Raw genomic sequence first — 27401 nt, 5'->3', positions numbered from 1 at the left:
ATGGTTGATGTGTGCTTTTCTTTGTTTTCGTGGGTTTTCTGTTTTCATAACGCAGAATGTACCAAAATAATGTCTTCTATATTTTGCTGTTGCAGCTTGGAAACCAGGAGAAACAGTATAGCCCCAAAACATATGGACTTTCAACTCTAATTCTAGTATGTAAAGAATAACCTCTCTAGTAAACATAGGTATTTTTGTGCACGCACAGACTCTTCAAGTAATCTTTGGGCATAGCTGTGCTGAATGGATGACTCGTTATCTCCTACAGACACACACACACACACAAATCTTTACAGTTCAGTGTCTCAGTTTCTCATGTTAGTTCTTGTTATGGAATATATGTAAAATGAGAGTATTTATCAAAAGTGGGAAATAAAACTTCGGTGACTAATAAGGTGGAACTTTGCAAGTGCTTCATATGAGCCACAGAAAGAAGTTACTCTTACAGAAATCAAGGCCAAAATTGAGTACGTGTAAATGTAATATGTGTGCAAAAGACGTAAGAGAAACTGAATATGCCAACCTCAAAAGGAAATTAGGAACAATGCAAATTCTTGACCTTTTTATATAGTGGCTGAAACCAAGCCATAGTTAATAATTAAAACCAGAAAAAAATATTCAAAAAAAAAAAAGATAAACTCATAGGAAAAAATGCCTTCTTACTCTGCTGGACTCTTTATTCCAATCAATCTAATAAACAGATATTTTATTAAGTTACTTACTATAAGTAAATCATACTGTCAGTGGACAAACTAAATCATCCATCTGAGCTTCTTTACACAGATTTTAGACTTTGCCACATGAAAGGCTGAGTCACACTCAGCCACTACCAAGAGGAAGATACCAAAGCAAAGATTTATTTTCTTTCAATGTGCTTTTTTGGGCATATAGTATATTTTCTATTTAGGTGAAAAACATATAAATGAACTCTTCACAGTTTATTCCTAAAAGTCACCCGTCTTTTAAACAAACTTTATTTTTAAAGCAAAAACTTAGTAGTATGTACAACTTCAAAGACTGATTTGAAGCAGTGGTGCTGTGAAAGCAGCATCAGCTAGAACTGGTTCCTCAGGACATTCTTGTCAGGTGTTTGAATATTGACACATTGCAACCTCACTGGAAAACCTGTACCAAGGTATGTACTACGGTATGATCCAGGCTCTAAGTGAGTGCAGAAAGATGTGGCAAGAGGCCTTTCTGGTAGGAGAGAGCTGTTACATCAGCCTGACTATGAGGTGAAAACTAATGCTTAAAAATGGAGAAGGGAAGCAAGGAAATGTTTTCTCATTTACCAGATGTGAGGGAAAACTGCTGCTATTTTGTAGTTAGCTGAATGCTAAGCGCTGCTTCAAGAATTGTAAGCCAATTTGTTTTTTCTCAAAAAAAAAAAAAAAAATTATCTCTGAGGATGATGTTAGGCAGCTGCTAAGTGACAGTCCATTAATACTTGTGTATTGGAACCGTGTTGTCACTTTCTTACCAATTACAAAATGAGTGTGACAATCCTGGAGGAAAATTAGGAGTCTCTGACATTTGCATGGATGATAAATAACAATAAGGAGAAAGCTTTGTTGCAGAGCAGTCAGGTTCAAATGGTAAGATTCATAATTCTGTAGCACAAAGTATAAGCAAGCCAGTGATAGGTATTTATTACAAAGCAGTAATTAGAAAAGGATATTAAGGCTTTTTGTAGGTAACCAACTAACCATAAACTGCTTTTTCATTGCTCTGGCTGAAAGAGCTAATGTGATCTTTTCAATGGTAGTCTGAACAGAGAAGAGAGTAAAGGTGATGTGATCACTTCCTGAAATCTTGGCAAAAGCATCTCTGGAATACCATTTACAGTTAAAAACTGCTGCTTCTTTTAAGAGACCATGGGAAAAATTGGTGCTATTCAAAGAACACTCTGGAGTGAACTGTACTCTGGAAAACACACTTTATAATGAAACCTTCCAAGAAAAATAAAATTACGAAATTAGGTATGCTCTCAACTTCTGTTTTCAGAATTTATGCAAAATCTGATGTTGATGGATTGTTTAATCTGAGATCCAGCGGGTAGAGAGTGAAGCGGAAAAATTCCAACTCTTTGACACATAATACTACGGTCACTTTAAGTATCACAATTATAAGATGCAGTATAATAATAATCATCATAATAATCAGAGTATAATAGATAGTTGAAAATGTTTCTTCAAAAATGATGTGTAGATTCTTTGTCATAAAGACAGTGCAATTTTAAGAATTTAGCCCTAACCATAAGTGCACTCAACTGGCAAGCCTCCATCCTCTAAATCTTTATACTTGTCTCTGCTGAAATCCGACATGGGGTGACATTACTTCTAGGGCCTGGAATTAGATAAAATCAATCCAGATACTCTTTGGTGGGGTTTCTGTGATATATATGTATATATATATTTTTTTTTTTTTAAGAGATATTTTATTTCAAATTTTGTATTGACTCTGTAAAAGAATTAGAGGGTGAACTGAGACTGGGTTGTCATAATTGTTGCTTTTTGTCCTTAAAACATCCAAATGCTTCCACAACCATTTAATGGAAGAGTGGCTAAAACTTCTGAAAGAGTGTTCTAAATTTTATTTTTACTGATGTAGGGAAAAGAAAAAAAAAAAATAGAAGAAAAGAAACCCCAAAACCACAAAACAAAGCAGGCTGTCTAGACTTTTCAGTTCTTCTCTAGAGCTAATAATTATAAAGATAATGCAGAACAGTTGTAAAAGCACATAATGAAATTCCAAAGTTAATAGAAAAGAATGAATTAATATCTTCTTAATCTCAGTACCATGATCATATGTTAAATTGCTCATAAAATCCTAAGCTAATGAAACTGGAATCACTAAACAGTTTCACCAGTGGATGGAAGAATGCTTACCTGCTATTGAAGTGTAATACCGTCCAGTAGCTGCGTTGAGAAACCAGCTGAAATGAAACATAACTATAAGGGTTTTATGAACAATCTGTAGTAAAACAGTATACCAGTTGCTATGGGAGGTAAAGGCTCATAAAACCATATGGATGTTGACAGTACTGCTCATGTTGTCTCTGTGCATTTCATCTTTGGATGTGTCAAGTTTTGCATGTGTAGGTAATTGGTAAGAGAATTTCTGTGCAGTATCCTAGAGACTAGTCCTAGGCTGCTTACCTTTGGCAAAAAATAAGATTAACATAACCTATATATTATAATGTTGAGGTAAACAAACAACATTTGAGTTCTCACTTTCTCAATTACTGTTGCATTAGAATGCTAATTCATTTGTAGGAAAAAAAAAAAAGTAGTAAAATACTGGCTAAGCTTCATGTTCAGAAAATTGTTTGTACTATTCCAAGATGAAGAGCCCTGCTAACAAATGAGCTATTTTTTCATTATTTCATTGTTTTCTTGTCTTTCTAAGATGAACTCCAGGAAGTTACACATGTAAGGACAATTCAGTGTTTAAAATTTCAGGAACAGTCTGGTTGACCATAATGGTAAAAAAATCAGCCCAGTAATGGGGGGAAAGGGAGGTGGCGGTTAGGAAAGGGAAAAATTCTAAAGGCATAGACATTTCTTCAGGTTTTTGTTTGTATTTTTTGTTTGGTTTTGGTGGTTTTTTTTTTTTTAACAGTGTGTTCTCAGTGTGTAACAAAATGCTTACTACCTCCTGTTCAAAGTAGTAGGATGTATTTTGCACAATTTTAATAATCTTATATCAGATAAAACCATAATGGTATTTACAATGAGTGGCTGTTGGTAATTTAAGAAAAAAATACTTTATTTGACATCTCTAATCAAATACTACTACATCATATGTTGGAACATAGTGAATCTGTGTATTTTTTTCAATATCCTTCAGAATAGGATTCTGTTAGCCAAAATCATTTTAGCTTGTAGAGATGACTTACGTTGCTGAGAAACAAATCTGGCATTGTGGGACATGCAGCTCCCTGGTGAAATGTTCTCTGAATGGCATACAGCCCCAAGGAGGTAAATCAAAGTCTCAAACTAACCTACAAAACATTCAGTTATTCTTACTGTAAGAGTTGTATTTTAAGATTTTTAACCTTTATATTATTGTACAAAATTCAGCACTGTGGTTGTGCAGCTTATTTGTGTATCTAGGTAATACAGGCTATATATATATGTATATTTATATATGAGTAATATTCTCTTGTAAGGCTCTTCACTGTTCCTTTTGTTGTGCTGTATAGCTGCTTTATGGGGTCATTGTGGAAGCCAGATCATTGAAATGATCCATGTTAAAAATAGTCTTTGAAAGATGCAGGGGAATGGCAGGCAGTGTTATAAACTGTCTTCACTGTTGAGGTCAGTGTGATGGACAGTATGTAATTCTTCTCCTTAGAATGTATCTTAGGTTTATTTAGAGAGGACTTTGTAAGGGTTTTAATGGTGTCCTTTTTTTGCAAGGAGGGTTCTGTCAAAGCCTGTACAACAGGCTGTGGCAGGGAATAATGCTCCTTTCCAGTGCAGCAGATTGAGGGGAGAGAGAATTGTGTATGACGCATAGAGACAGATAGAAAAATGAGGAAACCACAGCCTGAATTTGGGAAAATAAAGCTTCTGCAGCACCTTAACAAGTTATTTAAGGGAAAGAGTGAACCAAGGCATGTCTCAAGGCCAACAGAACCATCTCGATGATCTCTGATCATCAGGTATAGTATGCTGCAATTTGTAGGATGACTGAAATCAAGACTGGAAGTAAGAACCTCTGTGCAAGGGCCCATTAGGGGGGAGAAGAGTCATCCTTAGACGTTATTACTGCTGTTCTGTTTAGCCTGATCACTGTCACATTTAATAGAAGTATTCAAACTAATTATAACTAGAATTTGAATCTCTTTTTTGACCTTGTTTAAAGATTCCCTTATGGGAACATCTAAGCTCTGGCCACCTCAGGGCCTAGTCACACCACCTATCTTGTAAGGTGTTTATATTCTTCTGAAAGTTGTGGTTTATCAGCTATATTTTTGACAGTGAGAAAAGAGGAAAATCTGACTTTCTCCTTCAGTAATGTACACATACAGATTTAACTGTAAGTTTCTGAAGATGGAATCAGGTCTCTATGCATTTTTTCTGCATATTAAAATGAAGATTGTATTTGTGTAGTGGGGTAGATGAAAGATGTAGAATTTCAGCATCTGTTAAGATGAAATATAAACTTAGTGTTTGCATGTACCTTTCACCACTTAATGTTACTATGGAAAACCTAGTAAAAACGCTTGATGAAAATGTTACAACAATGAAACCATTTAAAAAATACCTATTGTAATAGTATGAAATTATTTTATAACTCATCTATATTAAGGAAAAGAGTGTAATTAGTGGGCTATAGGAGTTGTATATATAAATGTTGAAAATTAGTAGTGTCATTTTTTCTTATAGTCGGCAAGGCTTCATTTCAGAATTTATGGATGAACTTCACCATTTAGACCTTGTACTTCAGCCACTGGTTATTTTTATAACCTGATTGTAACTTTAAAAAAAACCAAGAAACTGACTAAAAGCTGTATAAAGTGTGCTCTGTATTAAGGATAATGCCACAACAAACACTTCTCTTTGTTGTACCTAGCTTTTCAGAAAGAAGTGACATAGCTGTAGATATGGACTTATCTTGTTAAAAGTGCTCTATCTAATGTCATTCATGAGTTTCTACCAGCTACCTTTGCAGAAGTAGTCTGGAATTTTAAGAAGTCTGGAATTTGTCTTTACAATGCTTTTGCTTTCAGATATAAGTAGAGAAATGTATGAGCTTTCTGCATTGTCTGTCTTTATGGTATTTCTCACAAGAAAGCTGTAAACCCTGACTAAACTTACTTTGTTAAAATTGTAGTCCTTTATCAATTTGACAAATGAAAATAAATCCACAAAATCAGATGATTAAAACTTCATAGATCATTAGCCTAACTAAATCATAAGTCTTGAAAAAGAAATAATTCTTGTGCATAATAATTATGTTGAATGCAAATTCGTATGCCATACTGGCCACATTGTTCTCCAAACCCCATAAAATTACAAAGCATCTCACATTTGTTCTGTGATTAATTTTTCTTTAAAACTTAAATCAGATGTGTTATTTTACATGATGATGAATTAGGAAACTAAAGGGAAAACCTGACAGATACAATATTTACCATCTTGGATTTTTGGGGAAAAAAAAAAAATACTGATTTTTAGGCTGTAGCCTAGAATCAAGTAAGCGATGAAGGTTTGTAATTCCCCTCCAGAGAAATGGTGGGGAGAGAAGATAAAAAGGAAATTAAGTTCACTATTCCAGGTAGTAATTTCTTTTCTTTCTCATGGCAAAAAGTAATATTTGGATCTTTTTATCTTACAAGAATTCCCCTTTTTTCAACTTCATTAATAATTCTTTCTTTTCAGTTTCCGCACTAGCAAAGGTGTTGGGTATTCTGCTCATTTTGTTGGCAACTGCTTAATAGTTACATCATTGAAGTCAAAAGGCAAAGGTTTCCAGCACTGTGTGAAGTATGACTTTCAGCCACGCAAGGTAAGCAAAATGGTATTTACAATAAAGTGTAACACTGAAAATGTGACAAAGTGCTTCTGGGAAGAAGGGCTAAAAGCCCTTTAGTGCCATAGTGCTACTAATAATTTCTTATTTATAAGTAGCTTCTCTGATGGTCATGCAAAGTTTTATGTCAGTTACAGACCAGAATCAATTCAAAATTTATTAAGTAATTTAGTAAGTAACACTTCTATGAACTCAACTACTTCTTAAAAATACTGCTTAGTTAGCTTCAGATTCAGAAGAATTTGGGGTATTTGTAAAAATGATTCTATTTTATTTTTAAAAGGCTCTATTTTTATATTTAAAAGGTCATCATTCTATTTCCGAACATTCTGTACTTTGTAGCCTTGGTGCCAATGTCTGAATCAATTTTCTGGCAATGCTAGAGTTTTGTTATCTGTTGCTGGGGAACATAAGGCTCTGAACTTTCTTCTACGTCAGTGGTGGTTTAGGATTTCTCTTTTTTCGTAGTAAATCTTGATTATTTCTCTACGTCATATTAGTGTTCATTTCTATTGTATGCCTAGTAGTCCTAAGAGATGATTCGGCTGGCTTCAATATTTCAGTTAGTTAACTGAAGCACTAACTTTTCTGTACAATGAGCATTATGTGTTTGTCATTGATAGCAGCCTTATATATATTTTGCTGTGAGGCTTATTTCTTTTTTTATGGCCTTAGAGTTTGTATATTGAATTTCAGTGCTTGTTTTGTTTTGAGAAACCAATCTCTTAGGGAGGGAATGCCATGGTTTTCTCATCAGCTTTATGTTCTGTTTTTCTTTGTATGTATTTGTGATTCAAAATCACTGATTCTAATTCTGTTATGTAGCTTTGAGGTCATTTGTGGTGTTTTAAAACATAGTAATACCTTTTCCCAGCGTATTACTCAGGGTTGTATTAAGCCTTATAAACACATACCTGCTGATTGTATTGAAATGAATCAATTCTATTTTGCAAATTTTATTTCATTTTATAGCTAGAAAAGTTTTGGTGACATTTCCATTTTCTTTTAAAGTAAAGTAGCACATCTGATCAGCAGTAGTGATAAACTCTCAGCCTAGGAACAAACTGAATAGTTATCTTTTGGATTATGTTATTGATAACTAGCTTTTGGGACCTAGCTGATCATTTCTTTCCTGGTTGATGAAGAAGCAGCCTTTCATATTTTAGCAAAATATTATTTTGATAATTTTTATTGTGAATGATTAGTTTTCTTCATGCCATCCCTGGAAAATTTTAGCTCATGTTACTCTACTTAAAATAGTTAATTCTTAAATACTAGTATATGTATATCTCATTATATGAGTATCAGTTTCAAATCATAATCTGCTGATCTGCTGAAGTATGTCCAAATATAAGTCCTCTATCTAACAAAGATCGTGTTTCATACACTTTGGGTCATATATCAGACTTGGAAAGTATTTGAAATTGTTTGAAATAAATTTTCTAGACTATACGTGCAAGTAATTTCATATGATGTATTTTTTCCCTTAATAACTTGGGTGTACACATATGTAGGAATGTACATAACACATAATGGAGGAAAGAAAACCTGTCAAATAGAATTCTTGGCTATAACAAGTGAAAACATACCCTGTTTAACATGTAGATCGATTTTCTTCATGTTACTTAGGTGTTACATTGGTTTCACTGTGCAAGCATTGAATGTGTATGTATGTATTCAAAAAAATGTGTATCTGTTTACAAAGCAGCTTACTGTCCAAGTGCTAACTTGAGAAGTGTGATTTTTGTCATCAGATAAACTATTTTCTAGCCATTTGCTTACAGGCGTAGACATTTCAGCAATAGCTTTTGCCAGAAACACCATCATCATTAAACTTCTGAATAAAGTTTTTTAAATTTTTTTGTTGAAACACAGTAAAATTATTTATTCAAGCCACCTGGTCAAAAGTTTTATGCAGGCAGATCACAAAGATACTACGTTCATGTGAAGATCTTCCACTGTTAACTATATGATACCATTCACAGAATAGTATGTACGCAATCTTGATTTAAAACTTTAAAATGTGTCAAGTGGTTACTTAAGGTTTTAATTAGTATGTTTTTACAACATTATAAAGGCAAGTATTTATAAAAACACATGGAGAAATTTCGTCATCATATCCCCAAATAGAAATTGTGGCTGTAGTATAACAGACTGACCTCTCAACATAGCTAAACTAGGTTTTGCAGTGTTCTGTTTAATATGTCTGTACTTCTGGGACTCCAAAGTGACATTTTTGCGTATTAGTAACCCCCAGTAATTTTCACTCTCTTCCTTGAATTCCAGCCTCAGTATCAATCCTTGTAAATGTATGAGCAGGAAAGCACTGTAGTCGAGAGCAAACACGGGTTTTTTTGTGTTTCTAATCCTGAACACCTTTACTAATTGTAGTATAAACTGAAATAAGTTCCACATTTTGGAAATACTTCATGTGTGATACCTCATCTCTCTTATTGTACTGTGCTATGGAGTAGGAATATGACTTACTCAGCAGTGGGTGATTAAGTGTGAAAGATTTCAGCAGTATAAAAAATGGACAGGCTGTTATCTAAAAGTGTCTTTGCATACCACCTAAGGAAGCTTTTATTATAGCAGAGGCATAGTCTTGGTGCATTTTTGAGAAAATTATATAGGGAAGGAAACTGTAGGATGAACTTAAAAGAAAATTTTATTACTGACTTTGAAAATCAGAAAAAAAGAAAAAAATTAGTTTTCAACTAAAACTTGAAGAAAAATTGTGTGTGAGATTATACAACTTGGTTTGGTTACCTGTGTAGTAGTAAAGTCCTGAAATTCATGTTCTCAGATATGGAATAGGAGGGAAATCAACAAAACGCCTGTATAACATCAGGAAAGAAAATAAATGAGATATAGATAATAGGAAGTTATGAGACATACATACGTGTTTGTTTCTAGATATCTGAAAAAAATATAAAAGAATTTGGAATATCTATAACTATTCTATGATTCTATATTAAATTAACTTATTGACATAAGTATCAGAAGCTTTGTTGACTTGACCATCAGTGGACACCCATTTCAGATTGTTCTTCCGAGTGAAGCTGGGGCAGGTCTTGCCAATAGAGTGATGCCTTGTATTAAAGACTTAACCTAATCAGATAAATAATTTCATTGTAACAATAAATATCAGAGTTGCTGTATACTGAAAATCTGTACCTAAGTAGGAAAACCATTCTACTCATATTAAATTGTTAGCCACATCATAAGAATGGTTACAGGATCTGTGATGAACTAGCAAAGATTAGAAAGCATACTACTATAAAAAAGCTTACATTACTTTGCTATATACTGAGTGGCATCTTATTAGAACGAAAGTTCAAACTTTTAAATACCAGAAGCATTTGGATTTATTTTGCTTTGAAACTTTTAGAAGTTCAGACACTGACTCTTGCTTGATTTTGTCTTGAAAAATGCAGAACATGCTTGGATATGCAGGATTTGCTATTTTTATTTTTGAATGAACTGCAAAAAGCTGCCTTTAGTTTTTAAAAAAAGATAAAAAAATAAAAGAGGAGCAGTTAAAGATGGAGGTGTTTGATAGATCAGATAGTACTAGAGAAATTGCTAAATGCAAAGATACAAAAGACTAAGAGTAAATATACCATTAGTCAAAAAAAGCCAATAGAAAGTTTAAAAGCTCCTCACAATGTACCTGTGCATAAGTAGATAGCAGAACCATTGTAAGTAAAAAGTTCTTCAGAAAGAAATTGTATCAAAACTAAGAGGACTTAGAAAAATATGTTATAGCAAATTGTATGTAAAATGATAAGACAATTCTTTTTTCCAGTCCATAGGAGTAATTAGATGACTAAGGCTTTATAGGAGCCCTTGAAGCATATAGTATCATAACAAAAAACCTAAGTAAATTAATTGCATCATTGTTTACTGCAAGATGAGTCAATGGGGATGAGTCAGAGGAAATTAAAATGGCAGTAGAAGAGGTATAGAAGTCAATATGAGAGATAATAATTCATTTCCAGGACATTGGGCACCCCAAGTTCCAAAGAAATTTGAATATGAAATTTACCAGTCTTTTAATTTTGGTATGTAATCTATTTTGTCAAACAAATGGGTGATGGAAAAATATACAAATTTTAGAAAAAGGCTATTCTGATAATTAGAATTACATAGTATCGGCTATTCTGATAATTAGAATTACATAGTATCATGCCTGATATCTTAATCATTAAAATGGAGTAGAAGCTAGAAAAAGAGAAAGAAATTATTAGAAAGCACACAGACAAACATATTGAGGACAAAGCAACCCATTATTGCACTGGAAGTCTTGTCCCCTATTTCTGTTGAATTCAAGGATTTTTACTGTGCATAAGAAGAGGTTTGTGAGCCAGTTGGTACATACTGTGTTGATTTCTCAAGAACTTTAGGCTTTATACTTCTTTGAAAGCCCTAAAGAAGTTATGCTATCATGCAGTAATAGAATTTATATTTGTTAAAATACATGGATGGAAGGATATAAATCAACTGAGTAAGCAGGAATCTCAGAAGGACCTTTATTTTCCTGTCAATAATACTGCATTAAGGACTTAGTGGAGCTTGTCATCCTCTATTTTAGGAAGTAGCTTTGAAAACCTGTATTACTCATTTTATCTAGATTGATCTTAGTGACAAATATGACACAAAGAGTAAACCATTTTTTAATACTTGAATACTTCCCTGGCTAAAATGAAATTACAGTTTAAGGTGTAAATTTAGCTATTTCAAGTGCAGGTTGGCAAAAAAGCAATTTTTTTTTACTGGGATAGTTATGACAACAAGGTGGGGTGGACTGTGTGCATGTGTATATGCACAAGGATTCAAGAGAAAAAAAGCTCAGTGTTTTTTGTAGATCTTGCCTTGTGGGTCAGAGTAACAGAAATAGGTAGCGCTCTGATGGTGGCAATGCTAAAGATTAAAAAATACTGCATGAAAGAAAGGAGTCTTGGTCTAGAAAAAGCTGTGTGTGCATGAATACTACAGGCATTTGTATAGAGGCATCCACAGAGCTCCGAATGCAGCCGACTCATTAGCTGGAGCAGCTGCAGTAGCTGTGCATCACTCCGAGCCTTCATTACAGGTGCTGGCAACTGACTGGCCGGGATGGATCACTGCCCCATCCCCCAACAAATCTAGTTTAAAGCTGCCTTGACGAGCCTGGCAAGTCTCCTACCAAAGCAGCTCTTCCCCTTCTTTGTGAGATCGGCCCCATCAGCATCCAGTAGACCTGGCTTCCCAAAGTGAGTCTCATGGTCTAAGTAACCAAAACCCTGACTATGGCACTACCCCTCTAACCATTTATTTACCTGCCAAATCCACCTGGCTTTTTTAAGGTCCCCCTTTGACCGGGAGGATTGATGAAAAAACTGTCTGAGCCTCAGAGCCCCTAACCACCTCTCCCAGGGCTCTGTAGTCCTTCTTAATGCTATCTAGGCTATCGCTATGGCACCCACATGGACCACTATAAGTGGGTAATAGTCAGCAGGACTTACTAGACCAGGCAGCCTCTCAGCACCATCCCTGATCTGATCCCCTGGTAGGCAACACACCTCCCTTGAGATTGGGCCAGGCTGACACATGGGTGCCTCTCTGCCTTTCAAAGTAGAGTCACCTACTACTATGACCACCTGCTTTCTCCTGGATGCACTAGTAGTGATCCTGTTTGCTGGTGTGGCAACTGCTTGTTCCTCCAGTGTGGTGGGAGTTACCTTGTTAGCCCCCTACAGAGCTGTGAAGTGGTTCTGGGTGGGGACAACAGGTTTTGGAGGAAGCCCCTTGCTTTTATTTGTTCTCTTCCTCCTCCTTTTTTTATTGTTGTTTTGTTGTTTTGTTGGGGTTTTTTTTGTTACAAGTTCCCAACCTCCTCATTAATGCCCTCCTTTTCTGTATGCGCTATGGTGGACGCTCGTGGCCCCTGCACAGTTTGGGCCTGGAGTAAGCATTCCAGCTCCCTCTCAGCTTCCCTGATATCTACTACTCTGTTTACAGCCTCCCGCAGCTCAGCCTCTGCTGCAGGAGGACCTCCACCAGGGCGCACCGAGTGCAGCCCTGCCCATTGTGCACCCCTGCCTCACGAGACAAGTGGAGGCACTTTCTACACGCTGAGGTCTGTACTGCAGCCTCCCATCCGTTCCGTCTGGGTGGCGACACTGGGTGCCGACGCTGGCCACCGCCAGGGTAGCCAGTGCAAAGCCCCCAGACTGGGCCCCGGCCCTGAGGCGAATAACCACCTGCCTGTGCCAACAGCCACAGCACACTCTGACTGCCCGCCCTGTTTGCCGTGCCCTGGGTCGCTCACGCTCCCTGGGGCGGGTTTTCCCCGCTCGGGCGGTGCCGTCCCTCCTGTCGCCGCCCCCTGTGTGCCCCAGCTGAGCTGACGGCTCCTGGGCAAGGTCTGGCGGGGACTTGAGGCTCCCTCGGTGGCTCTCGCTGCTCAGAACTGGGGGTCCTGGACGCTGAGTTTTCCTCACGGTCCGGTGCTGAAGGCATCCAGAGCTCCTCACCTCGGCAAATGACATGGTCTAGGGTGAGGCGTCCCTGCCCATGGCAGGGGGTTGGAACTAGATGCTCTTATTAAGGTCCTTTCCAACCCTAACCATTTTACAGTTCTGTGATTCCATGAATGGGAGTTAACATGGGGGGGGGGGGGGGGAAGACTATAAAAAGATCATATCATTTGCCTAAAGTTTGACATGGCCACCAAAGCTCTCCCAAGATAGCATTGCTCATTTTAGTTCCTTACAGGCTCTGTGGACTGTGTTTCAACAAAAGTAATGAACGGTTTATTTCCAAATGATGAGTCATCTGTTAAGCTTAAGCTTACACACAGGGACAGTCTTACAAACTAGTATGTTGTCAGAAATGCTCTTAAATCACTGTGAAAGAAAAATCACAGATAGAAGATAAATGGGAAAACGTGCGGATTATGAATGTCATCTGGTTTCTGCTAGAAAAATACCAGAACTGGAAATAAGAATAAAAAGTTATAAAAGGTACAGCTTTGAATAGTGCTATTGCAAAGAACGCCTGCTTGCTGGGCAGTATTGAAAGTATTTCATAGAATCATCACTTAGTGGAGATTATTGGTAAATTAACCTTTGAAGGAAAGAGAACAAGGGAGATTTTCTTGTAAGAAATTTATGTTAGGTGGTGTGGAAACTTTGGAAAAGAAGTGTTGATGAAAGCAGAGCTCTAGTCATGCAGTTTACACTTAGTTTCTGATTAGCATAGGCACCAGTTAAGCTTCTAGGCATTGTTGGTTGAATTTATGGTGGGCGTTTCTTTCTGAAATAGAATCTGCCTACAGATTGGAGAATAACATTTGCTTATTGAGTTGTGTGGTGGTTTTTTGATTTTTTGGGGGGAGAGTGGGAGGAGTGTCCTAGAAAAACACCTTGTTCATGGTTGCTTGAAAAAAATAATAGATTGGTCACATGTGACTTCAGAAGCCAAAGCTGTAGCAGTGCATCCTTAATCTAGTATTGCCCAGTAAATCTGCTTACTTAGATATGCAAGAAGTGAGATACCTTTACGTACTGTTGTATGGGTTTTTCCCCTTCTGTTGTAGGTTTTAAGGAGGGAAAAATTAAAAATGTATTTTTAAAGACCTAGAAATAGATGTGGAGACACATTTGTGTTCTAATATATAGAGGTATTATAGATCTGTAACAGTATATAGCTCAATTCGAGAACTGCAACGCAGTGATTATTGTAAAAATACATTTTGCTGCATGCTTTTTTTTATTTGTAATTCTGTGCTCTGTCTAATTTCAAAATCAACATGTGAAAACTTTATGCTTTTATTTTTCTGATACAGAGAGGCAGATTTTTATGTTAGTAGGCTCTCTATCTATCTACCTACTGCAGCTCAGGGAGCAAGTCACCAAGTGACGTATTAAAATAATGCCCTGAGGAATGCAGACGTTCTCTGCTTTGAATAAAAAAGACTTAGCTGAACATAGAAATCAAAAGATAATAATTGAAACAGATACGAAGAAGGGGAAGACAAGTAAATTGTAAATTATTATTCCAAATTATTAAAATATGAAATTATGTTTTCAGGGTAGATGAGCTTACTTTTTCAGTAAGATTGGAAAGGGACGTGTTGAGACAGACAGGTCTCATCCCCTGTTAAAAGAAGGGACACCTAGATGAGGTTGCTCTGGATGTCGTCCAGTCAGGTTTTGAATATCTCCAAGCAAGGAGACTCCACAGTTTCCCCGAGCAATGTGTGCTAGTGTTTGACTATCCTTACTACTTACTGCCACCCTTGTTACATATGTTTAAAAGGAGTTTCCTTGTATTTCAATTTGTGTCTGTTGCCTTTTGTCCTGTCACTGTATACTGGTGAGAAGTTTCTGGCTACATTTTCTTTATCCCCTGCCCATCAAGTATTAATACACATGGATAAGATCCCCCTAAGTCTTCTCTTCTTCAGGATAAATGGACCCATATCTCAGCCTCTCCTCACGTGTCAGAGGCTTCAGTCACTTAATAATCTTTGTGGCCCTTTCTGAACTTTCTCCAGTATGTCCACTTTTGTCTGGTTTGTATATATTTTGAAATACTGCAGACACCCATTAGAGTTAAGTATGAGTTGATTCGCAGATCTTAAAGATTTAATTTACACTCCTAGTCTTAGATGAGTTTCAAGATTTGGTTTTAAAGGAAAGTGAAGGTTTGCTTCTTGAACTTACTCATCATGAACATGATGATTCCTTTTGAACAGGTTATTTGAAAGATTACCATAGTTGTACTTGGAAACATTTTACTGCGATGCTTTCTCTCTTTGAGTATATAATGCATTTTTAATGATATGGCAATTGTCAAAAAATCAGTGAAATGGTAAAGAATAGAGGAGGAAAATCATATGAAACAATCAGGATGACATCTTTAAACCAGCCTGTAAAATTTGCTGTTGTGAATTTTTTCCTTTTATTTAATAATTTCTGACAGAGAGCTATGATAAAAGGGCAGAGGTACGTGATACGAGTTTGTTAAGGTGAGTGCACATAGAACTGGATTTCCCATCAGAACTCAGTGGTGTTTTGTGTTACAGCGTATAGCGTTTAAATTAAATTACACTTTCAGGAATGGAAGTGTATTCAACTTTTTAATTATATGTATACATTTTTGACTCTAATCCCATAAAGGGTTGCAGGTAGGTGCATCATTACATTAAGGCATGGTTCTACTGACTGGACTTGAAGTTTCACTGACTTGATTTTTAATTTTATGAGTTTGCAAGGATTCATCTGTTTGTATAACTTTATGAGACTGGTCACTGCCATTCATTAACTTTATGTTTTATAGCACAAAACCTGCTGCTGTATACTGATTTTCCATGTCTTTCCAGTGGTACATGATAAGCATTGTACACATCTATAATCGATGGAGAAACAGTGAAATACGATGTTATGTGAATGGTCAGCTGGTGTCCTATGGTGACATGGCCTGGCATGTTAACACAAACGATGTAAGATTTAATTTTTTTCCTTTCTCATAGCTTTTTGTTTTAAAGTCGAAAAATAAAAAATGTACTATTTTTTTCTTTAGATCTTTATAAATTTTCTTCTCTTAACTTTATCATTTAATCTATCTTCCTTAGCTATGTACTTAATAAAATGTAAGATTATTTATTTTATATGACAGTATTTTTTGGAATATTGGGAAGTTTTTGGGTTTATTTTGTGTAGCTATTTTAATGACATTTTCACAGATTTTGTTTGGAGAGACTGCTAGAGCTAGTATTTTCAATATGTGATAGCATATAGAGGACATCTGATAATAGTGGATTAATACTTTTAATTAGAAAAATGTGATAGAGTTACAGATTTTACAGATTTAGCTTGAGCGAAGCCTTTAAGAAAAGCTGATTCATTCTGCCAAATGCGTATAATGTATATAAAAGTACTAATTTTTGTACTGCATTAAGTTCTGTGTTGGATACAATAGGAAATATTTTTAAGAGTTAAAAGGTTTCCATGCTTTTTTGTGTTACTGAACATAAAATTTTAAGTAAGTTTTTTTATTGCAATAGAGCTAAGTAGCCTGAACTATGATCAGAGTCATATGGGTTTAAGCACTGTATAAGTATAGTAAAAGATCATTTCTTCTGTGCAGAGTTTATAATTTTAAACTAACAAGATAGAAAGAAAGTCTGGAGAAGTGTCAGGAGTTTTATAGTATTATGCAAAGTCTGAAGTCTTACATCTATCTTCCAGTAATAAACATATTTTGCCTTTAATTGTTTGACTTGACATTAGTAAATAGGCAGTTGACCAGTATTAAAAATCCTGTGCTAAGTTTTAGGGTATTAATATTTAATTAATATTGCTGGCAAATGCAATTCAACTGCTACAAAATTTCATCCGTTCTAATACTGAGCAATTTTCTTGGGTAGGAAGCTTTTAGAGAGATGTCCTCTCTAATTGGCCGATCCAAACCAGTTAAAAGATACTGAGAGATGTAAAGTTGCATGGCATCAGTCAGCTCAGAGCAAAGACATGGTGATCTGCTTGTCCCACAGGCAGAAAACCAGTCATTTTTACCTGGAGAAGATTGCATGTATACTTGTATCTATTAACTGGAACACATTCAAATTAACATATATTCTTACAGGAAATGCATCAGTTTTCATATTTTTTATACTTGAATTCTTTTAATGTAATCTATATGGGTGATTTTTTGTTTGTTTTTTGTTGGTTTTGGTTTGAGTTTGGGGTTGGGGTGTTTTTTTTTTTTTTTGTGCTCCCTTCTTGTACCTGCTACTTTGGAAGGTTTGGGAATCTACACCTAATGATGTGGAAAATAGGGACTCTTTCAAGCTCAAAATTTTCAGATGGGGAAGGCAGACAAAATGATTCTCTTGTGCTTCCCTTCAGCTAAATCTGTGTTAGACTTTCAGAGGTGCTTGATTCACTTGTTTGTCAGCTTGCTACACTTCTGTAATTTCTTATTTGTGATATAGTTCTCAGTTGTTTCTGACTGCCTCTATAGGATAAGGAAGCTCTTTTGTACTTAAGGAAATTAACTGTCTCTTGCTAAATTCTAGAGGCAAACTTGGATTCGAAAGCGAGAATGTTTATTAAAGCAGGAGGGTTCTGCTTGCCAAAGGTTCTAATGATCATTCTTTATTTTCCTGGTAGCATTTCTACTTGAAAGAAAAGGCAGGCCTTTTACTTTTTGCAGAGCATGGTTTTTCTTTTGTAATATAAACATTTTTGTGATAGGTGAGAATGTGATGATTGAAAAGCTAGCTGAGCTCTCAGAGTATTATAGTATTATACAAAGTTACTATTTATAGTTACTAATTATATGGAGTGAGGATCTGTAGTCCTTAGTAATAATTATATTAGAACTTTATTGTTTCGTATAAAGGTTGAGGAATTGTTGATTTTCCCCAGTTATGAGAAGTAACATGAGAGAAAGCATAAGACTTCTCTTCAAGGTGCAGAATATGAGCATACTGAGATTTGGTGAAAGATTTTTATTCAGATAGCTGGATGAAGATCAGTGTGATGATATCCTGATGTCTTTCACAGAACTTTACATTTCCATTGCAAGATAAGAAAACTGTAGAAGGATTTATGAAGTAACTAGATCCATAAATACAAAGAGTTTAATTTTTTTGTCTAAATAAAATAGGAGGATTTGGATCAAGGCACTGAATGAAGCAGATCTGTCTATCACCTGATCTTGGGGTCGTCGACATATGACCGGGAATATACAGAAATAGACAAACAAACTTGGATCAGTTGGTGTCCATCAGGTTTAAAACTAGAAATGTGAGATAGAGGAAGACCAAATGAGCTAGGAATGCTGGGCGCTTTTTTTCAAATAAATAAATACATAAATCAGGTTTATTGCCTTTTTGGCACCTGGAAAAGAAGTGAATAAAAATTACCAGAAGTTCAGGAGTTAGCCCTCCGCTCTCATTAAAAATAATGTAAATGCCTCATCCAGAATGAAGCACCAGAAAATGGGAAAGTGTGATCTGGTAAGAATGAAAAAAGACAGAACTGGAAATTACTGCAGTTTAACAGACCTAGAATGTAATTATATGTAAACGTGAGAATCCATTGAGAGCTACAATAGCTGTTGTACAATTAATGATAACTAGAAGAATCCAGGAAAATACCCTTGTAATAGGAAGGAATGTATGTCTCAGAATTTGTAAGTATACAATAGGAAGAAGAGTGACTTTAGTAGCTCAGTCAAATTCCTGAAATAACCATGAAAAATGGCAATTGCTCAACATGAATTGGCTTAACATTCTGACAGTGATGGCACGGGTGTCAGTAAAGCCTTCAAGTCTAAGCAAGATTTTAATTAATTAACTCAATGTAGTTAGGAAGTTTCACTATTAGATTTAGCAATAGTCAGAGTGGTCTTATAGCCCATCTTTTTCACTATGCATCCTGGATATGACTTTGTGAATAATTTTTATGTAGGTTTTTCAGGAGGTTTTTTTCTAGTTTTATCCAAAAAAAAAAAAAAAAAAAAAAAATCAGAAATTCCAACAAAACCAACAACAAAGTAGTAGTATTTGGTCAAAAAGAGGATAAATTGGAGAAAAATCCTAGCTACTTCTTACTTTACCTCATTGCAGAGCTGAGCTCCACATCTTTGACTTCCTCATGACTCTTTAAACAGTCCCCTTTTCCTTGTTAATAATTTTAACTGATCCATCTAGATCAGTTGCTGTCGCAGTTCACCATATTTGATTCTGTTCTTGAGACTGACAGAAGTTTTTCTTAGGATAAAACTCAGCAGTCAAGCAAGATGAAAAAGCAGGCTTCCCAATGCAAATTTTATTGGTTTGCTGATTCAGCTCAAAAGTGAGGCCTGGTCTTTGTTTTCATTAAATAAAGTACATGTTACTCGAGGAAGCTGATAGAATAGCCTTGCAAAGATGCTTGTGCTTCCTGTTGTTCTCCTCTTGTTCTCCATCTTGTTTTCCAGTTCCCCAGATCTTTATTCTAGACAGCTAAGGTCTAAACTTTGTTTCATCTGAAAGACTTTTTTCTTGGAAGCACTAGGGGAATTTTACCTCATTCTTGCAAAATAAATTTAAATTGGGAAAAATAAAGCCACAAAAAATGCTTCAGACCTGAAATAATAGGAAGTGGGCAGATGGAGAACTGCAGAAGGTCTTTGTGTAGAGGAGTAGTTGCAAGGAGGAATAGAAAATAACTCTTGCGGCTGTGGAAGAAGACAGAAGAGGAGTTTAAGATCTAACCAAATCATTATAGGCTGCGGTCATAGTGGAGACTTGAGTACCAGTTGCAAACTAGGAAAATTCGTATTTGTTTTTTTTCTGCTGGAGAAGTTTAGCTCTGTTAGCATAACAGTGAAAGAAGAGTGCGTTTCAATGTGTGTTGTTACGTGTTATCAGTGGGAGTTCTGATTGTAATTTCACGACGTTCAAGGCTTTCATATTTCCTAGAAGACAATAGGGAAGGTTATTTGGTGCTGGAATGTATTGTCCTAATTTTCTCTGTTGTATGTTGAACAATTAATAAAAACCAAATTCTAGCAGCCAGTCATAATAGCATTGTCATACTGACTTGTAAAACAATTAATGCTACGATATTCAAAAGAAGTTGTTCACTACAGGAAACCAGGTGCTGGAGTAATAAATTATTGATTTATTTTTTTAATTACAGTCTCCCTTTATTTTTGGTTTCAGTAACTGTACATTAATTTAATTTCATTGTATAGTTTGTATGACTAAACTTTGTTAACATTGCCTTTTTCTGATACAGAGCTATGATAAATGCTTTCTTGGCTCTTCGGAGACTGCTGATGCTAATAGAGTGTTCTGTGGCCAGCTTGGAGCAGTATATGTATTCACTGAAGCACTCAACCCAGCACAGATTTTTGCAATACATCAGTTAGGACCTGGATATAAGGTAATAATGGCTCTTAAAAAATGTAAAACTGGAAAAAGAAAATAATTGATAGATATAGCTGGAAGATAATGTATGCATGTAGATATTCCTCTTAGGATCATGTAGAGCTATGTGATGTGTTTTCAGCAAAACAATATTTCTTCAAGTATCTTAACTAACCTTAATTTCCGCCAGCTTTTTGAAAGATGCAAGTTGTTTCTTTAAAGCATAGCTGAAACACATTTGCATGTGAAATTTATGACTTTGGATTGTAATCAGATTAAAGCAATTTTGTATTTGGTGTATTGAGTACCAGGGGAATAACTTTCTTCTTTGCTGTTTGTGTTTAAAACCTGACTTAAGGCAGATTAACATTCAGCAAGGCATAATAAACAAATTTTGTTCAAATGCACAGTTTCAAACAGTTCTGTTGAAGTAAAAGTTGAGCTTTTTACTTATGCTTTGCTAGTGACATTTAAGGGACAGTTTGGACAAATTAATGGTGCATGCATAAAATTGGATCTCTAGTGTGAACAATGTCTTGGAATGGCTGTGTATAGTATTACTTCATCAAGAAAAACTATGCAGATACTTTGCAGAAGTCTGCAGAAACTGCCTAGTAGAGAAGGCCTGAAAATTAATCTAGCCCACTATTGAATTTCTACCATCAATTATTCCCAAATTTTCATTTTCTTCATTTTCTAATTTGTGAAATTTGCAGTATCATCTCAAGTACATTGTCAGGTTTTTAGTACATATCATATACTCTGAAAATAAAAACTTTAGCAAGTAAAAATCAACATTTAGATTCTAATAATACTAATTTGGGGAGCTAAAAATGATTGCTCTAAATTGTTTGATGACAGCTAACACTGAATGACAGTGATAGTTGAAAATATCTTCTATAGTATGTATGTGGTATGAGTAGCCAAATATATGTCAAGGTTACTTAGAGAAATTCTATTGCATATGATTGATGGTTTAAACCTGCCTTGAAATTAAAAATGTTCAGTCAGTCAAGAGTGGTGTATCACCTGTGCAAATGAGGAATACTTTGTTCCAAACTTAATACTGTATTGTATGTTTGAACAAATATTTCTGCAGATGTTTTTTTAGTCATATAAAAAAACCTAATGTAACCTTATACTTCTTAATAATAAATGCAGTAAATCTTTATGAATTTATTAAGTTCCTGGATTAGCGGAAGCATGTTGAAGTGATACAAAATAACATTTTCATTTATTTCAAGAAGTGAAAATTATTATGTAGTATTTTTTGAGTGTTGGAGGGGTTCATAAGGTACACACACATTCATGCTAAATGACATTTCCGGTAGTTACTGAACTAACCTTATTACAGTGTTGTCAAACTACCTTGCTTCATTCATAGGCTTCCCTGAAATTACATTTCTTCACAACTGTAGTTTCTTACTGATTTTTTTTAAAATGTCAGTTAGACAAAATGTAATACTTCAGGGATATTCTTCTCTGATATATCACGTTTTTAGTTTTTGGTTGTGTTCCCAGCACCATTAATGCTCCCTTACTACTACGAAAGTAGTTTCCTTTCTTGTCTAAGAATCTGAAAGTATATTTTACTAATAGCCATTAAAAAAAGCAGGCTTCTAGAGTAGGACCCTGGAAATAACACAGTTTCTTTCTTTAACTTCCTTATTTCCAGCAAATATGACAAAACAGAACCCATTTTTCCTCACCTACTTCCAACCTAAGATGTACCCTCAGCCAAAAAAGGAACCATGTCCTGTAATTTAGAGATCTCAGGGCACTGATTGTGGCTTTCACTGAAAGGTTGCCTCTTTCATGTCTCAGTTAAGTTTATTTCTGTAATTTTTTTCAAATTCTGTGTGAGTGCAAAGGTCCATCAGTTCAGAACACTTCAGGATGCTATTTCGTTGTACATGGAAGCCTCAATTGACACATAGCTCAAATTGCTGGACATTAGAGACCCCATTCTTGCTCTTCCCTAATTTGCTGACACAAACTGGTCTTTCAGAAACTTTTCTTTAGTTTGCTACATGTCCTGTTCTTTCTTATTGTTAGTATTGTTAACCAACTGCAAGAATCAACTGTTCAGCTTTTCCAAAAGAGCAACTATTATAGATTTATTGTGAACTCCAGTTGTGCCAAAGTTTTTCTCCCAAAGGAGGACTATTCAAAATAGCTGAGAATTTTTAAGGCAATGTCTTCATACATTGTGCATTTTCTTTCATATGACGTGTTTGTGCTAATTCCTTTGATTTACTATTCTTACTTTAGTCCACCAACCCAGGATTCTGATTCTTTCAGGAAAGCAACCATCCCTTACTTAGTGCTCCGCCTGCTTTGTATGTGACAAGAGACCATGATTTTGCTACTCTCACGATCATTCATTATGTCCCTAGTGTACAATGACTGCCATCAAGACCTCTGGAATACAGAGAAATCTGCCTACTCTATCAGCATACCAGATGTGTAGTAAGATGTGTGTGCAGTAAGCACACATCTGTGAATATATCTAGTATGTAATGTTGCAACAAAGTTCAGGAAAAGGCAGATTTTGATATACAAAGAAAAGTGAATTTGTTGCACTTTGCCCAGCCCTGTTCTGTGATGCAGGTAGAAGCAGCGGATTTTAGGATTAACTAGAGAAGCTTTATTTATATATAATATTTATGTAGTTTCATACATATAGTACATATAGTTTCATATATATAGTGTTTATATTATTGGTTGCACATTACATGCTTATTAAAGAACATTAGAAACAGTTCATAATAGTTCCATGCTGGTCTTGCTCAACATGTCCTTCTGAATGCAGTTAGTTGTAACCAGAATACCTTAATATAAAAAAATATTTATTAAGCAAATAGGTTACTTTGAAATACTAAGTTTTCAGTTGTAGCAAAAGGCCTTTTTTTGTAACAAAAAATTTTACATTGTTTATGTGAGTAGCAATATTGAAAAGCTGCCACACTTAGTAACTATTGCATAAAAATGACATGTAATCAAACTTCTAAGAGAGGAAGGGAGGAAAATATACTGGCAGTAGAACTGTTTGCCTCTTCCCAAATTCATCCATAAAATATCTTGAAATTTTAAATTATATTTAGTAGAAACATAGTAGAATTCAATATTTGTGTTCCTAGGTTTTATCTGTCATAAAACATGCTCATTTTGAGTCTTACAGTTGCTGAACAGGGCTTTTGCCTACTATGTTGACACTTTTGGTTGCTAGAGGTTGAAGAAAGGCAATGAGAGCAGCATTCTTGCTCTCATTGTGCTTTTTCTGCTACCCATCCTTGTTCCCAGGCAGCAAAGAAGAGAGAGGACCATGTCTCAGTTGGGATCCTGAGGGGCTGATAAACACAGAATAGAGGGGCAAAGAAGGTAATGTGGGATGAACACATGCATCTAATAGCAGTTTGGTGCTGGTTTTAATGGGATGTTGCAACAAAGCCCTGTCCTAATAGCCCTGTCAAATCTGTGCCTCTCCTCTTATCCCTCCCATACACAAAAAAACCCAAGTTATCAGATTCTTTCATATGTTGCTGCATCTGAGTTTGCCCTTGATCAATGCTGCAGTATCAATCTTTTTGTCATGTACGAAGGTTGGAGGAAAATAATTCATTCATACATGCACATTCAGATACACACAAAATACTCTTGAAAATTCAAATTTGCTTAAGCCAGTTATATAGTACAGGAAAATATTTTATATATGATTACTGAACTGTAGTAGCTAAATGAGGTGAATGGTAAATCAAAAAGCAGCACTAAAGGAAATGTTAAAGGAAAAGGAAGAGCTGCTGGTGTTTTAAGTAGTGGTCCTGATAAAGCACAGCTTCTTTACTGGAGAAAACAGTGCTGGAGTAATTCTCAGCTCTCTCTGTTCTCTCTCCCTTTTCTGTAGGAGCAAGTAACCATTATACCTTCTTTATAGATCCTGTATATATTTTTATCATACAGAGAATATTTTAAATCTGACTCTTTTTTGCCATCTTTATGCCCTAACACTGCTTTTACCAGATCTTAAAGTTGTATTACTTCAGTGACCAGTAACTAACCACTTGCAATTTGAACGTATATGCTTGACAGCCTCTGCTGTCCTCCTGTGGTTGTATTTTCCCAAGTCCCTGGTATAGTATGCATGTACTGAACTGCTTTTCTCTTTCTGAAGATATATGTTAGTAATAAGGAAATATCATGTATCAGAATTTGTAGCCTGTCTTTCGATTCTGTTATAATAATCTTTTGGGTGGGAGAATAGCATTTCCAATTTATGATCACTTTTGGTAGGCTTTGATGGCAAAATGCCCCTTTAATTCTTTTCTCCAAAAAATTTGAGGCAGTATTAGATTGATTCATAACTTATTTGTGCCTGACTTTCAAATAGTGATCTCTGATAAATTCTTGAGGCATAGTAAACGCTGAAAGTGAGGAGGTAGATTAATGACAAAATTTGTTTATAAAACTGGTTTTATTTTGACTTCATCATTTTAGCAAGTTATGAAATTTCATGGTAGCGAAATGATACAAATTTTGTGTTGAAACACTTTGACATATTTAAGAGAGCAAAGTTATGAAAAACTGTATAGAGGTAAAACATTCTGAGCTTTGGAATCTGACAAAGCTCAGAGGCATGAAAAATTTTCCAGGTAGGAAGTGTTTTTATGTGGTAAAACATCAAAATATAGTATATACAGAATGCAGACATCTTTGGAAATCTATGAAATCACTCAGTTATTTGTGTCTCTTCAGAAAGTGGACAGAGATTTATCTTTATAGCTAAAAATGCCCTCTGGGGAGAAATACATCATCACCTTCCTCAGGACAAATTTGTAATCTGTAGCAGTCACTTCCTGTAGCCAGCCGTATCAACAGAGAGCCAGCTCTCAAGCTCTGAGCATAATATTAATTCTTTGGGGTTTTCTACTTCAATATTTAGTGTGGCACGATATGAACAAGTTTCTAGATTAAAGCGTTTGGTGCTGAGGGCTGAATACCCACAGTGTGTATATTTGTGGGTGTTTACTTCAGATTGGTTGTAGTCTGATACTTAGGGCTGAATGACTACCACCAGTTGGAGGACATTAAGTTTCAGCCAAAAGGAGGTCTCTGGTTCTGTAGAGCTTTGTACTATGAACAGAGCAGTAAGTGGAGGTCACTGGGAGTTTTCCTACAAAATACACGTCTAACCCAAATGCAAATCACAGAATCACAGAATGGTTGAGGTTGTTGGAAGGGACGTCTAGAGGTGATCTGGTCCAACCCCCCTGCTCAAGCAGGGCCACCTAGTGCCATTTACCCAGGACTGTGTCCAGACAGGTTTTTAATATCTCCGAAGATGGAGACTACCACCTTGCTGAGCACCCTCACAATGAAAAAGTGTTTTCTGATGTTCTGAGGGAACCTCCTGTCTTTCTGTATGTGCCCATTGCCTCTGGTCCTGTCACTGGGTACCACTGGGAAGAGCCTGACTCCATCTTCTTTTGCACCTTCCCTTTATACACATTGATGAGATCCTCCCTGAGGCTTCTTTTTTACAGGCTGAACTGTCCCAGCTCTCTCAGCCTTTCCTCATAAGAGAGATGCTTCGGTCAGTTCATGATTTTAATGACCTTTCATTGAACTCTCTCCAGTAAGTCCATGGCTCTCTTGTACTGGGGAGCCCAGAATTCCAGGTATGGCCTTACCAGTACTGAATACAGGGCAAGAATCCCTCTACCTGCTAGCAACACTCCTTCTAATACAACTAAGTTACATCCTTTTTTGCCAAACGCAGATAGAACCACTGACTTCCCATTCACTTCCTTTTGCCCTTCCTACTTGCATTCTCTCATGGTACCTGCATCTCATACATTTTCAGCATGGCACTGCTGCCTCCCTTCTGCTTGACATCACCCACCATGGGACATATCTGCTGCACGGGTCCTCCAGCAGCTACAGTCAGGTGCCCAGTCTATTTAGTCTACATCAATCTTACGACCCATACGGATGCATGTCACAAGACCTTATTTTGCTATATGTCAGTCACTTGAGCAGATGCGCTTTCCCATCATTTGGCTGCAAGCAAGAGAAATTTTTCAGGGTTTCCAGCAGCCTTGAGAGCTCTTGAAAAACTGAATGGGTTTTATGAGTTTACATAATCAGTAGGAAACTGTAATTTGTTTGGAAAGAGCAACTGATAGCTTGGAAGTGGCCTATTTTAATTTTTCTAAAATGATAACCAAAACCCTAATGATAGTACTTTCAGTAGTTTCATGATACGTGATTTCTTACGTGTGGGGGGAGAGAGGGAAAGGTTTGGTAGCTACAAAGGGATAATGAGAATTGTGATGGCTGTATGCAGTGACAACAAGCAAAAATATTCATACTTAATCTCAGCAGTAAATTATTTTAAACTGAGTAAAGACTTTAGAAATATAGCATATGATATATTGCATTAATTAAATGATGGTCATTTCTAACAAATTTGCCATACTTGCATCAGTACAGCACCGTGTGTTACCACTAGTTGTCTTTTTGCCACTGTCAAATGATTGTTACATGCCAAAGTAGTTATGTGCCAAGTAAATCTGACAATGCTTTGCAGAAGGGCAGAAATCTATCTTCATGTGCTTGATTGATTTGTCAGCGTTGCCAGCAAACATAGGTTTAGGTCAGATATGAATCATGGTATGTTTCAGAACAGTACTAGAAATTTTCAGTCTTCCATTGTAAAATCTTTGAGTTTGAGGATCATTAATTTGAAAAATGGTATTTATAATTTTATTGGTGTTTTGGGTTTTTTTTTAGGGTAGGTAGTTTATTTATATATACTCCTGACTGTTAATGAAGCATGGGGTTTAATGCTGTTTAAAAATAACTATTCCTTTAATCAGAATGGTACAGGATTCGATATTGTCGTTTTAATGAGTTTATATAAACTAAAATAGAAGGCGTTTAACTTGTTCTT

The 27401-nt window shown here is 35.8% G+C and overlaps 1 protein-coding gene across 7 annotated transcripts in view; it reads left to right on the top strand.

Annotated features, from left to right (window-relative positions):
- The window catches only part of NBEA (neurobeachin), a 508722-nt gene that overhangs the window by 102625 nt on the left and 378696 nt on the right, over positions 1-27401 (top strand). For all 7 annotated transcript variants that reach the window (XM_030475974.1, XM_030475972.1, XM_030475969.1 and 4 more), the window contains exons 6-8: positions 6390-6516; positions 15911-16030; positions 20322-20468. In XM_030475974.1, coding sequence (XP_030331834.1) covers positions 6390-6516; positions 15911-16030; positions 20322-20468 — 394 coding nt within the window. The remainder of the gene's footprint in view (positions 1-6389; positions 6517-15910; positions 16031-20321; positions 20469-27401) is intronic.

The sequence above is a fragment of the Strigops habroptila genome, chromosome 2 (assembly GCF_004027225.2).
Source record: "Strigops habroptila isolate Jane chromosome 2, bStrHab1.2.pri, whole genome shotgun sequence".
In the NCBI taxonomy this organism is placed as follows: Eukaryota; Metazoa; Chordata; class Aves; order Psittaciformes; family Psittacidae; genus Strigops; species Strigops habroptila.
Note: the sequence above shows the minus strand (reverse complement) of the source record. Positions and strands in the feature narration are given on the sequence as shown.